Here is a 14506-nt window from a genome sequence, read left to right on the forward strand (position 1 = left end):
ACACAACATTTGGCGAGCACTGCAAGTTGTCACTTTAAACCAGTCACTGATATAAAGAAAGCACCTTGTTCCAGGGCATCTGAGCATGGAGGGAAAGCTTTATGCAGGAGATGGTAAGAGCTGTTGGGACTAAAGAAACTGAGCAGAAAACTACAGACATCTGGAAACTGAGCTGTTAATTCTCAGTGGGATCACCAGGACTAGCAACGCTTCACCATGACAGTCATCTGATTGACTGAACCCATCCAAACATCACTTCATGGACCTTTAGCTTGTGCCTGTGTGTGGACAGACATAACATAAGCTAATTATACATTACTCCTCCACAGAGTGGACCAGCAGAGAGCAGAGGTTTCCACTGGTCAGTCTGCACAGCAACATCAAACACACCTGGACTCTGTGGTTATGGTTTGTAGTACTACGTTTACATTTGTTCTTTTCAGTCACCTCTATGCTGCACTTTGTGGACCAGAGGATTGTCAGTGTGTCCAACATACGTCAGAGTTTGGGCTCCATGATTTCAGTCAGATTGGGGTGACTGTAGCTCAGGAGGTGAGCAGGTCAGCTACTAGTCAGAAGGTTTGTGAATCAAACCCTGGCTGGCAAATGTACTGGGTAACGTACGAAACCCAAGCTGCCCTCTGATGCATCCATCAGAGTGTGAAAGAAAGTATTTAAGCATAGAACAATGTGCTTGGTTGAATGAGGCATGTTGTATAAAATGCTTTGTGTGCACAGAGAATCAAAGAGAGCTATATAAGAACCAGTCCATTTACCACTGGGTAATTCATATAGTCTTCTTTTCCAGCGGCTGGAGAAACACATCACAACATTTGTGAAGAATGAGCTGGAGAAAATCAAGAAGGTTCTGTGTCCAGATCACCCAGAAACTTTAAAGAGCCAGATGGAGGATGAGGAGATGTTTGGAGGTGAGGATGAAGATGAAAGAAAGAGCTGCAGAGAAGCATTTCTGAAGATCACACTCCACTTCTTGAGGAGACTTAAGCAGCATGAGATGGCTGACCATCTGCAGAGCAGTAAGAGAATTTCTCTAAAGACTGAATATTGATCTTTCCTAATAGCTCAAGAAATGGACCAATAGACATTCATCCTTTCAGGGTACTGAGAGGCTATGATATTTATTATATAATATTTTTTTCTGAATTTCTTACCTTCAGAAATATTTGCTCCACTCTGTAAACGTGAACTTAAAGCCCAACTGAAGAAGAAGTTCCAGTGTGTGTTTGAGGGGATCGCTAAAGCAGGAAGCCCAACCCTCCTGAATCAGATCTACACAGAGCTCTACATCACAGAGGGAGGGACTGCAGAGGTCAATGATGAACATGAGGTCAGACAGATTGAAACAGCATCCAGGAAACCAGACAGACCAGAAACAACAATCAGACAAGAAGACATCTTTAAAGCCTCACCTGGAAGAGACGAACCAATCAGAACAGTGCTGACAAAGGGAGTGGCTGGCATTGGGAAAACAGTCTTAACACAGAAATACAGCCTGGACTGGGCTGAAGACAAAGCCAACCAGGACATCCAGTTCATATTTCCATTCACTTTCAGAGAGCTGAATGTGCTGAAAGAGGAAAAGTTCAGCTTGGTGGAACTTGTTCATCACTTCTTTAATCAAACTAACGAATCAGGAATCTGCAGGCTTGAAGACTTCCAAGTTGTGTTCATACTTGATGGTCTGGATGAGTGTCGACTTAATTTGGACTTCAACAAAACTAAAATCCTGACTGAAACCAGAAAGTCCACCTCAGTGGATGAGCTGCTGACAAACCTCATTAGAGGGAACCTGCTCCCTTCTGCTCGCCTTTGGATAACAACACGACCTGCAGCAGCCAATCAGATCCCTCCTCAGTGTGTCGACATGGTGACAGAGGTGAGAGGGTTCACTGACCCACAGAAGGAGGAGTACTTCAGGAAGAGATTCAGAGATGAGGAGCAGGCAAGCAGGATCATCTCCCACATCAAGAAAGCTCGAAGCCTCCACATCATGTGTCACATCCCAGTCTTCTGCTGGATCACTGCTACAGTTCTGGAGGATGTGCTGAAAACCAGAGAGGAAGGAGAGCTTCCCAAGAACCTGACTGAGATGTACATCCACTTCATGGTAGTTCAGGCCAAAGTCAAGAGGATCAAATATGATGGAGGAGCTGGGACAGATCCACACTGGCGTCCAGAGAGCAGGAAGATGATTGAGTCTCTGGGAAAACTGGCTTTTGATCAGCTGCAGAAAGGAAACCTGATCTTCTATGAATCAGACCTGACAGAGTGTGGCATCGATATCAGAGCAGCCTCAGTGTACTCAGGAGTGTTCACACAGATCTTTAAAGAGGAGAAACAACTGTACCAGAACAAGGTGTTCTGCTTTGTCCATTTGAGTGTTCAGGAGTTTCTGGCTGCGCTTCATGTCCATCTCCCCTTCATCAATTCTGGACTCAATCTGCTGGAAGAACAACAAACAAGCTCTCAGACAGAGAAATACTTTTATCAGAGTGCTGTGGACAAGGCGTTACAGAGCCCCAATGGACACCTGGACTTGTTCCTTCGTTTTCTCTTGGGTCTGAAGACTAATCAAACTCGTTTGCAAGGCCTGATGACACAAACAGGAAGTAGCTTAAAGACAAATCATGAAGTAGTTCAGTACATCAAGGAGAAGCTCAGTGAGAATCTGTCTGCAGAGAAAAGCATCAATCTGTTCCACTGTCTGAATGAACTGAATGATAGTTCTCTAGTGGAGGAGATCCAACAGTCCCTGAGATCAGGAAGTCTCTCCACAGATAAACTGTCTCCTGCTCAGTGGGCAGCTCTGGTCTTCATCTTACTGTCATCAGAAAAAGATCTGGATGTGCTTGACCTGAAGAAATATTCTGCTTCAGAGGAGGCTCTTCTGAGGCTGCTGCCAGTGGTCAAAGTCTCTAAAAAAGCTCTGTAAGTTATGAAGTTTTTATTATTTAATTTATCGTAATTTTATTTATGATGATTTATGTCTTTCTTAGGCTGAATAGCTGTAACCTGTCAGAGAGAGCATGTGAAGCTCTGTCCTCCTCTCTTCAACTAGAAGACTGTGAGCTCAGAGCTCTAGACGTGAGTAACAACAACCTCCAGGATTCAGGTTTGACAATACTGTTTTCTGGACTGAAGACTGGAAACTGGAAACTGGAAACACTCAGGTCAGATATTGTTGTTTGTGATTTGACTTGAAATTTGCAACTTAAACGCTACATTTATTTTTATACTGATATATCCTTACTTTGAAATCTCTTTCAAAGGGGTTTTTGTCTAAAACCATTTAAAACCAGATTTTTAGTCAGTTAAATCTCATTGAGTTACAGTAGTTATGCTATCAGCTGCTAACAGTCTACATTTGCTTGTGCAAGAAGTTGAGAAAGTGTCAGAAATGAACAGATAAATAACTACATGGCAGGATAGATAAACTGCAACAGTGGGGTTTGACAGTGATCTGGACAAGTTATTCAACTCTCAAAATGAGGAACTTCAGGGAAAAAACTACCAAGAGAAAACACTTGTGATTGGTTGGTAGATCTGTCATGGAAAAACACACTGCTATAAACTTCTGTTTTGTTATTGTCAAAATCACTGTAATATAATCACTGTACCTTTATATACATGCGACTTGTATCAATGCTTCTGCCCTCTTGTGGCTAACGTTATGTTATTGTTATTTGAGAAAACATTTGAGAGTAACATGCAAAATGATTCAGCACTTTGGCTTTACCTTAAGAAATCCTAATTTTTATGTCATCAGTTATAGTTGCATGTATATTTATTTAATTCACGTTGCTACTCCTGGCCCTGCATCGGTGTTCATAAATAAATTTTATTTGTCAGCTTCACCCATCAAGGTCAGGGGGCGGGGTTAATGCTGCTCAAGTCAAAACCATTGCTTGTTAGTGTTCTTTGTCTCCGCTCCTCAGTGTCTGAGTACCCTGTGCTCGCTGCCCTCTTGTCTCCACACTCCTCCTGGGGAATAACAAAGAGGCAGCCGTCAGAAACACCACAATGCGGCAGACTAATCTTAACTAACTCGCCAAGAGACTAACGTGAAGTTACGCAATGATCCAGCATCGGAGAGAGCTCCACCACACTCCTAAGTAGCTCCTCTGACGAGGCTTGATCAGCTGCAGGTGTGAGTAATTCTCCTCCGCAGGTGTGGCCAGGCTCCTGGCTGACAGACACACACACACACCTAGATACAGAAACATGGAAACAGGAGACAGCAGCACCAAAAACACACATGTCCATAACTTCTTACTGGCCCTGGGTCACCCAGACCCCGGTCCCATGACAATTTCTCAAAACTAAGTAGGCCTACACACCAGGATTTGGACATGTGTGGACCCAAACTATACTTAAACTTTACCCTTTTTTGTGTGTCACCAAATACACTTTAATATTTTCTAGTCAAGGATGTAGTGGCATAATCTTTCAATATCTGCTCACTTTGTCAAAATGAATCTAATCATCTCTGATGATTTCAGTGATGTCGCCAGCTCACCTTGCGAGTGGTCGAGCTTGCAAACCGCTGTCAATGCGGCACACAACTTGTAAACCCCCTGCTGACTATCACCTCTCGAGTTATGTATTTATGTTAGTTTCAAGTGTTCCAGCAAAACGTAAGCACGTATTACTGATAAAAAAGTCCAAATAGAAGCAAAGTCTAAAATGTGAAAACAAAAATCCAAAAACATGAGGGACAAACAGGACCCTTTTTCAAGGCACAAGTTCAACAAACCGAGTCTAGCCATAAACTAGAGTTGGCAGCTGTGAGTTTTCGGTTTATGAAAGGCTGACCTGAGTTACTTCAATCAAGTCTGACCATGGTTACTTTAAGTTAAGACTGTGCGTCTGAAACAAGCATTAAATTAAAACTAACATTAAAAAGATGGTTAAGGAGGAAAGAGAACATTTTCACCACAACATTTTCATGCTGTTTGTAGATAGTGAAGACTGCTGTTCAGCTTGCTCCAGAAATTATTAAACTACCTTTATAAAAATATTATTAAACTGTATTCTAAAATAAATCTGATTAAGATCTGATCTTTGTTGGGGGGTTTTCAATAAGCAGTGTGACCCGTGTATATGCATGTCTTAATAAAAGAGATAATGTTGGTGTTTCAGTCGTGTAGTAACTGTAAGTTTAAACTGTTCAGCTTTCCACATTGTACCAATTGTTTTTAAATGTTAGTTTCAATTTAAAATTAAAGATTAAAAAAGTGTAACACATATAAACATCAGATAATTAAGACAGGCGAATGGTTCAGTTCCACATGTGCTCCGCTGACACATTAAACTTCAGTAAAATTATGCAGTTATGAAATACCGAATTTCCTAGAGGAACCCACCCGAGGGATTAATAAAGTTTTATCTTATCTTAACAGCTTTAATCTAAACTAAACTCAGGAGCAAAAACAGTAAAGTAAGTGACTGCAAGTGAGTAAGTGAGTAAGCTGTGCTGGTGACTGGATATCAGATTTCCAGTCATTTGAGCAGATAAGTGGCAGAACTAAATTACTGTGGCACACGTATATTAATTTAATTGAAGTCTGTCAATAAATCTATTTAATTTTAATGCAAATTTTAATGCAAATTCTTATTAAAGCAACAGGTTCACTTATAAAATATTCTGTAGTTATCTTAGTGTCCATTGCCCTTCCTTTTGAATCCCCTTTTTAACCCAGATCGGTCACTTTGAGAGTAAACACAAGCTCCAGCAGCTGTGCGCTGAGGAAACAGGCTATCATATTTTTCCGCACAATAAGACGAACTTAAAATCCTTTAATTTTCTCAAAAATCAACAGTGCCCCTTATAATCCGGTGCGCCTTATATTGACAAACAGCGGCCCGCATTAAACTGTGACTGTCACCAGGTAATGTGGGCGTGTTTCCTGAATAAGCAGCATGTGTTAAACAGCTGACAGGTGAACAGGATGCATGCAGGTAAACTCGAGGGACCTTTTAGCTGATCGGTGGTGTCGTGAGGAAACTTTCAGCTCATTAGTTCTGTTACAGAAACACAGAGGTACAAGACCAGGCAGAAGACTTTCTGATTATTTGTTTTAGTTAAAATAATTCCATTGTTGTCTAGTGATGGTGTGGTAAAGCTCTGTGAATGTGTCCAATTTTTCCGGCCATTTGCTTCACCCAAAGGCAGATCACACAAAGTTTAACTGCTTATTTGGAAGAACTGACATCTGCTGGTCATTTAATGTTCAGCAGCACTGCTGTGAGAATACCTGTAGGATACAAACCAGCGGATATGTAAGCACATGCACAGCTGCAGGGCTAGAAGTGCCAAAATGAATTAAATAAATAGATTCTTAAATAATTAATTAAATGTTTCAATGAGTGATTAATTAAATATATTTAAAAATCATTAAATTTGTAATTAATTTAGTTGAAATGTTTAAAATTAAATTATTGGCATTAAATCAATTATGTATATATTTAATTTATTAAGTATTTTGAACTTAAGAACTGGGCCGAGGGTCTTTCTGTGTGGAGTTTTCATGTTCTCGTGTTTGCGTGGGTTCCCTCCGGGTAGTTTGCACTTGTGTTTAGAAGTGCTTGTGTGAATGAGGCCTGTTGTATAGAGCACTTTGAGAACTCCAGGAAGGTAGAAAAGCACTATATAAGAATCAGTCCATTTACTACATGTCAGCAAAGTTTCATCTCCAACCACTGCAATATTATTTGTTAGGATCGCTGTTCCCTCCGGGTACTCCGGCTTCCTTCCACCGTCCAAGTCATGCAGTTTGTGGGGATAGGTTAATTGATTAATCCAAATTGCCCATAGATGGGAATCTGTGAGTGAATGTGAGCGCGAATGGTTGTCTGTCTCTATGTGTTAGCCCTCTGACAGACTGGCGACCTGTCAAGGGTGTACCCCGCCTCTCGCCCTATGATGGCTGGTATAGGCTCCAGCACCGCCCGCGACCATGAAAAGGATAAGCAGAAGCGAATGGATGGAAGTATTTTGAACTGTAATTCATTAATGACATTTAATAAACTATTTAATGATGACTAATTGATTAATTATTGATGATTAATTTACCCTCCACATGATTTAACCTCTATAGAGATTATATTTAATCTAGATCATATATTTTTCAAAGGTTCAGACCAGAAAGTTTAAAATTATTATTTTTCTCATTATTGTCTCTTCAGATTGAGTGTCTGTAATCTCTCAGAGGGAAGCTGTGAAACTCTGTCTTCACTACTCAGCTCCCAGCCCTCTAGTTTGAGACAGCTTGACTTGAGTAACAATGACCTGAAGGACTCTGGAGTGAAAGTTTTGTCTTCTGGACTGAAAAGTCCATATTGTGAACTGGAAACACTCAGGTCAGCGTTCTTAAAATGTTCAGTAGATGAGGTTTAGAGGTTTACAATCTAAGGTTTAGAGTGACTAATGGCTATTTTTAACTCCTGTTTCAGTCATGTCATTTTTTAAATCCACTTTTGGCTGCAATTTCCTGTTTGCATTTAGCTATTTTTCTCTTCTCTAAGAGTATTTGTCATGTCTGCAGGCTGTCAGGCTGCCTGATCACAGAGGAAGGTTGCAAGTCTCTGGTCTCAGCTTTTAGCTCCAGTTCTTCCCATCTGAAAGAGCTGGACCTGAGCTACAATAACCCAGGAGAGGCAGCAGTGAAGATGCTTGAGCAGCTAAGACTGAACACTCTGAGGTATGTAGATGGCCGTTACAGCCACAAACAGTGTCTGATAGATGAGGAAACTGGCTCTGTCTGATTACTTAATGCTGGAAACCAGTGTTATTTGAACAATCACACATATAGGAACATTTTTCCCATTCTGGTCTAACATGGGGTCTCAAAGATCAAAATCTCTGTCAGCAACAACTGTGCAACCTGTTCAAACTGATCTCTGGAAAGGAACTGACATTTTCACTCTCTTTATTTATTTTAAGTTTTATCTGTGTGCAGAGACCATGTCCAGGACATGTTTAGCCTGGCCCAGCATAAACTAGAATTAGGAGGAGGTTGTTTCCCCGGCTTAGAAAAACATATTAGTAAAAATAAATGGATTATTAAGTCACTTAACTTAACTGGCCATCTACTAAAATGGGCTATTTTGCACTGCTAGTTTGCTGCTTCTGAGCATTTACTACTGAAACTTGTTTGTGCTAAAATATCAAATTGAGCTTCTGGACTTTGTGATAATAGTTAGTAGAAAACAACAGAAAAATAGAATGCAGTCAAAGTGAATTAACTTTGGTCGATCAACCTTGAAATTCAAATTATAATAAGAAATAATCATTCCAACAGAAAGAAGAGATTAAGAAACAAAGGGATGGAGCTGGTGGAGGAAACCGGGTCACTGGTTGGGTGTTAGGCCCAGACTAGTGGGTGTTTTTGACTGTAAAGTGGATGTAGCATTAACAACCACTGGTCCTGTTACCCTGCAGCCTGCACTGCAGGATATGTGTTGCAGCACTGAGCTCCAGAAAGAGCCTTCATGGTGGCCCTGCAGCCAACCAGCACTTCAGTCAAATGCTGTCCAAAGTGGTCCCAGAGACACTGTTAGCTGTAACCATCAATGACCAAGAATTGTGTAATTGTATTCAGGGTTTCCCTGTATTATTGTTATTGATATAATTTCTGAATAAATAAATTAAGATGACGAGCCTTTAAATGCACTTATGTTAGTATAAATATACAAAAACAAAGATAATTTTCCTATTAGAAGAATAAGAAATAAATATATACATAAATATATTCATCACATGCATCAAATCACAACCTCCTCTTACAAGAGTGAAACATTGTAATTGGTTGATGCTGTTTCCATCATTTGTTTGTTTACCTTGAACAAATTTGCTCTACAGAGCATTTAATAATAAGAAGGATTATTAATAAACATCTTTCTCTCCTGCTTTTGGTGGAGTGAAACGATAACTCCTATCTCCAGAGGTCCACAGGTCCACTGGCACCTGGTCCTAACTTCACCCATGTCTGCACCCTCAGACATCCCACTGTGGAGGCATCCTCGCCTGGACCAGTGGCTGCCCTTGTGAGACAGACTTTATGGTCACAAACAGCCCTAATGTGAGAATGAAGGCTCCTTTACATAGAAAGCAGTATGTGGTGTGATGACCGCTGCATTAGCTCGAAATATGTGATGCACTGGCTGCTGCACTCTACCTGTACTGAATCAGTTTTTGTACCCAGTCCCAGTCTTTACATTTAATATGCACCCACTCCCTGACAGCATGAATGTCACAGTGTGTTGAACCTTGACTGTGGCACATGTCAATGCTCCCTGGACATCGTGCTTAATAAAGGAGATTAAATGTGATGTGATTATGAGTTTTGCTCTTTTGAAGTTTAAACATTTATGTGTCAAAATGTTGGACTGTTCCTTTATCAGTGTGTAACAGTGTGTGTGTGAGAGCCATGTAATGTCCATGTGTGCATGCTGACTGTGCTGCTCTGACCCCCCTCCTCCTTTCAGGGTGGAGCCTGCTGGAGTCCGATGGTTGAGACCAGGTCTGAGGAAGTGTAAGTGTGTTTTTAATGGGATTCATGAAAACAAAGCAGCACACATTCAACCATCTTCATCACGTCAGGAGTCATCATCAAAGGGTCAATCAATGAACAGATGATGGATCAATAACTGCAGCTGGATTGTGTTTGTTCTCTCCATCAGATTCCTGTCAACTCAAAATCGACACAAACACAATACACACAAAGCTCCAACTGTCTGACAACAACAGGAAGGTGACACATACAAGGTTTCAGTCATATCCTGATCATCCAGACAGATTTGGTGGTGATTATCATCAGCTGCTGTGTAGAGAAGATCTGAAAGGTCGCTGTTACTGGGAGGTCAAGTGGACAAGAGGGGCTTGGATATCAGTGAGTTACAGAGGAATCAAAAGAAAAGGAAGGAGTGATGAGTGTGTTTTTGGTAGAAATGATCAGTCCTGGAGTCTTTGCTGTTCTGATCATTATTTCTCTGTGTGGCACAATAACAGGGGTACACTAATCTCCTCCTCCTCCTCTGTCTCTAACAGAGTAGCAGTGTATGTGGACTGTCCTGCTGGCACTCTGTCCTTCTACAGAGTCTCCTCTGACTCTCTGATCCACCTCCACACCTTCCACACCACATTCACTGAACCCCTTTATCCTGGATTTGGATTCTGGGCTCGAAAAGGTGTAGACTTATATGGCCGTCCTTTCAAAAGACTATTATTTCGCTCTGGGTCAGTGACTCTGTGTAGTTAGTCTTACCTGTTAGAGAAACAGTTCAGTCTGTACATGTCTGGGTCTTTCACTCAGAAACACATGATGAGATTCAGGGATTCAGTCAGTTGATGTTTTAAACTAAATGATTCACAAATTATTATTCAACACAAGTTTGGTGAGCAGTAGGGCTCATCCTGCTTTTTGTTTTTGTGCATTATAATGATGAAATAACTTTGTCATGTCTGTGGTGGCCTTTGGAGAATTAAACCATCCTTTAGAAACTAGATATAAATGTCATATTTTCCAACATTGATATTTTTCTGTGTTTCAGACGACAATGAGAAGATAAAGAACAGTCTGTAAATCACAAGTTATCAATTCAAATGATTATTAAAGCCACAAGAGAAGCTTCCTGTTATTTGTACCACCCACCTGGTCATGTGATCCCGTTGTGCAGCCAATCATAACTGACATCACTTTCTACTTTGATATTTCCATGGTGAATGGACTGATTCTTGTTTAACACGTTCATACTCTGATGGATGCATCGGAGAGGGTTAGTGTCTTGCTCAAGGATACTTTGCGTGCCAGCTGGAGCAGTCAGGGATTGAACCACCAACATTCTGATCAGTAGATGCCTTGCTCTATCTCCTGAGCTACAGCCATCATCAAAGCTCTTTCTTAAATCCTCTCTGAGAGGAGCTCAAACACGAGGAAGAGACGAAAGTGAGGGAAGAGAGTGGACTCATTAGTAAAATGAAAAACAGCCAGCGTTGATGTTTAAGACAAGTCAGGTAACAGAAACACTATATATGGCAGCAGTCACCATGGCAACATCAATGTCGGTTGCTACGTATTGTATTGATCCTGATCTGTGAGCCTCATATCAGGATATGCTGTTGTTTGTATTTGTTTTCATTGTTACCATTTTTGTGACTTTTTTTTAACAAACTACTTTTATCTTGCCATCGTTTGTCAGAGAGTCAAACTACATTTGGTTCATCTTTCTACAATAAAAACACATCTTCATCTTAATTATTGTATGTGCAGAGTTGTAGTTACTCACAGTGACCACTGGAGGCATGTGATCCTGATAGTTTCCCTGGAACCGTCCAGTTCATCCACATTAATGAAGCTGTTGGTGATTAACGCTCATCTGTACAACTTTAACAACAATATTAAACATTTAATCGCTCTACAAACAGTTTGTCTGATGTATAAACTGTGTCTGAAAGGATCAAAGTAAATGTCACATTGAAAGCAGATTTCACTGTAATGTCCTCTGTTTGAAATATTCCAAATATAATCTGGCTTGGTAATGATTTACTCATATGTTGTCCACGCAGACTAAAGCAGTAGGAGATGAGATGGAAAACAATTAGAAGAATCTTTACTCTTTAATGTCACAAATTCATCTTTGTATGTAACATAACAACATACATGATACAGCTGCAGCAACTGAGGCGAGGAGAGAGGCAGCAACAAGAAAACTGGAAGAAGGAGACCAACAACACCACCTGTGGAAATCTTTCCCCAATCAAGCGTCATCATATCAGCATTTCATCAAAAGCACACATGCTCCGACCTGACAATGCAGAGCTGTGGCAAAATCATTGAAATCATTTATGAAACAAACGAGTGCATCAAAAATAAGAGTGGAGCTGCAATGAAAGAGAAGTGAACTTTCTTCAGTCAACACAAAGTTTTCCCTGACAGGTGACATTTAATTAAAGTGACTTTATCACCACACACACATTCAGAGGCAGTCTACAGGAGCAGAGCTGCAGCTATTCAGCAAATGTCTCCCTGCAATCCTCACTGCAACACCTACATGTGAAAATGAAACCACCTCTACTGTTCACACATGAAAAGTCGTGTGAAGAACCAGTTTTCCTCAGATCTCTGTTTTAGTAACTCTGAAGTCTGAACTTTTGATTTTTGCATTCTGTTTGTACTGATAACTGTCAGTGGATTATTTTGATCCCAAAGAAATCTTTAACACACATGTAGTGATGGGACGTGTGCACTGAAACAATGGTTAGGAAACAGAAATCACCTGAGAATCTGCTCATGTTTAAGATTTCTTCTTTACAAACATTTTCTATGGCTGTTCCCAGTATGACCAGTGATACAAAGCATGGGAAATGGGGATTAGTTCATTCAGACAAATACACTTTTTAAAATGTAAAAATAAAGAAATGAATCAATAAAATAAAAAGTCAAAGAAATAAAAAATAAGGGTCTGAGGCATCTGTCTCACTGTATCCATGGCAACAATATACTTTCTGTTCCTTCATATCAGAACCACATCTTTGAAATCAAAACATTTAAGATTCAAATTCAACCACAGATGTGTTCAATTAAATATTAAATGAAGCAGTGCAATGTTTTTATCACTATCCAAGTTTGAACTCTAAGTAGAAGATTTAAAAAAGCAACACACACACACACACACACACACACACACACACACACACACACACACACACACACACACACACATTTTTAGGTGATTTAGGTGATGATAATATAACGACTGCACATACCCGTGGGATGATTCATGTCCTTTTTCTTACTCTATGCAATGATGAACTTCTTGCTTCAGGACCTTCTTGATGAATTTGTTTTCTAATCCACAGTTTTCTACCTGATCTGTGTGTTTGAAGTAAAATGTGTTGCTTCAAATGTAAAAGTTAAACAGACAGAAAGCATCAACGTGGACTTCAATCAATGTTTTGTGTTCATACAGGTCAGCTGTTGCACGCAGAGGTCCTGGATTTACACTGTGCCCTGGTTCCTGTGTTTCTGTATGTAGTTTAGTCTAAAGTGGATCCTCCTCATGTACAGACTGAATTATCTGTTCAACAATCAGCATTTCTGAATCATGGATTTCATTTGTTTTTACTTGCTAGTTTTGACTAAGATTTCAACATATCTGTGGTGGCATCTGTTCAGTGTTATGGAAGTTTTACAGCACTAATCTCACTTCACTCTGTAACATAACAGTGAACAATATTACTATTAGAAAGATCATTAGAGAAGCCACAATCAGATGCCCTATGAGTGTCCTTGGTTATAGTGTGAAGTCATCTGAGGGGAGAGAGAAGAAAGAAACACTGTTAATGAAAAAGTCATCAGTCTTCTTATGCAAAGAGACCTCCACCAGACCAAGACAGGTAACCATCCAACACGTTCTCATCCCAAAACCTAACATACCGATGCCATGTGACAAATCGATGCCATGTGACTATTAAATTCCGTTCTTTTGAATCTTTTGGCGACAGAGAAAGACTTCCGACTCAGAGTGGTCAAGTTCAAAAAATGATCTTTATTGTACATTTCCGGAAACGGAGACCTGTAGCCACTAACACACACTCAGGTCTGAAAGCATTAGAAGCCAGAATGGGTATACATAGTTCTGCTATAGGTCGCACACAGACACACAAAGTTTCCATCAAAACAACTCCTTCTGCTCTGACTAATGTGTGTGTGTGTTACTTAGTTCTGCTTTTTCTGTCTGGTTTCCTGTATTTTATTAACCCTCTAAAACCGGTCGGAGCGGGAACGCTGCATTTTGCGCAACTACTTTTAAATCCCGGAAGCACTGCAACCACATGAGCTAGCGCAAAATTTTTTTTTTTGCATATGAAACCGGAGAAGTTGTACTTACATCTTATGCTTGTCCTAGGTCACGGTTTCCTTCCACATATAGCTTTGCAAAAATTGCATAAAAAGCACTTGCAGCAAAAAAAACATAATATTCCAGAAACACGCTTTGCCGATCAAATCAGCTGTTCATAACACTTCCTACGTTGGAATAGAAGTCAGCACGAACAATCGCATGTCCGCCATGACCTGCCCGAAACCGGAAGTGACGTAATTTTGCGGAAATGTAGTTTTTTACCACCAGGGCATCATGAGCCTATACTTGTTTTTTTAAAAGTTATGTTTGACTTTATGACTTTCTGTGTCGATTCTGGGATGCTTAGGACTCATATTGCACTGCTGGAAATAGTTTTTTTTGATGCATATGCAGCTTTTTTGCAAATTTGCACTATAATATTTATTTTCGTTTTTCCTGCAGAATATGGAAATTGGTGTATCTCAAAAATAAAACTATGAAGACACTCAAAATAAACTATTTCGTGCAACTTTTTTATATTTACAGTTTTGAGGGTTAAGCCTCTTAAATTTCGCTAACTAGAAATATATGTTAAAAAAACAAAAACGATTTTCAATTTTTTTGTAGTTTATTGCACTTTTTT

The 14506-nt window shown here is 40.1% G+C and overlaps 1 protein-coding gene across 1 annotated transcript; it reads left to right on the forward strand.

Moving 5' to 3' along the window:
* Window positions 1-934: 934 nt before the first annotated feature.
* On the forward strand, window positions 935-10853 carry LOC146672771 (NLR family CARD domain-containing protein 3-like). Its single transcript, XM_085388942.1, has 7 exons — window positions 935-1037; window positions 1179-2949; window positions 3018-3191; window positions 7207-7380; window positions 7566-7721; window positions 9508-9554; window positions 9703-10853. The coding sequence occupies exons 1-7, from the start codon at window positions 1016-1018 to the stop codon at window positions 10278-10280; spliced, it is 2922 nt and encodes a 973-aa protein (XP_085245068.1). The 5' UTR covers window positions 935-1015; the 3' UTR covers window positions 10281-10853.
* Window positions 10854-14506: the final 3653 nt, after the last annotated feature.

The sequence above is a fragment of the Rhamphochromis longiceps genome, linkage group LG3 (assembly GCF_057381845.1).
Source record: "Rhamphochromis longiceps isolate RC_006_pf linkage group LG3, R_longiceps_female_GT1.1, whole genome shotgun sequence".
NCBI classification, from domain to species: Eukaryota; Metazoa; Chordata; class Actinopteri; order Cichliformes; family Cichlidae; genus Rhamphochromis; species Rhamphochromis longiceps.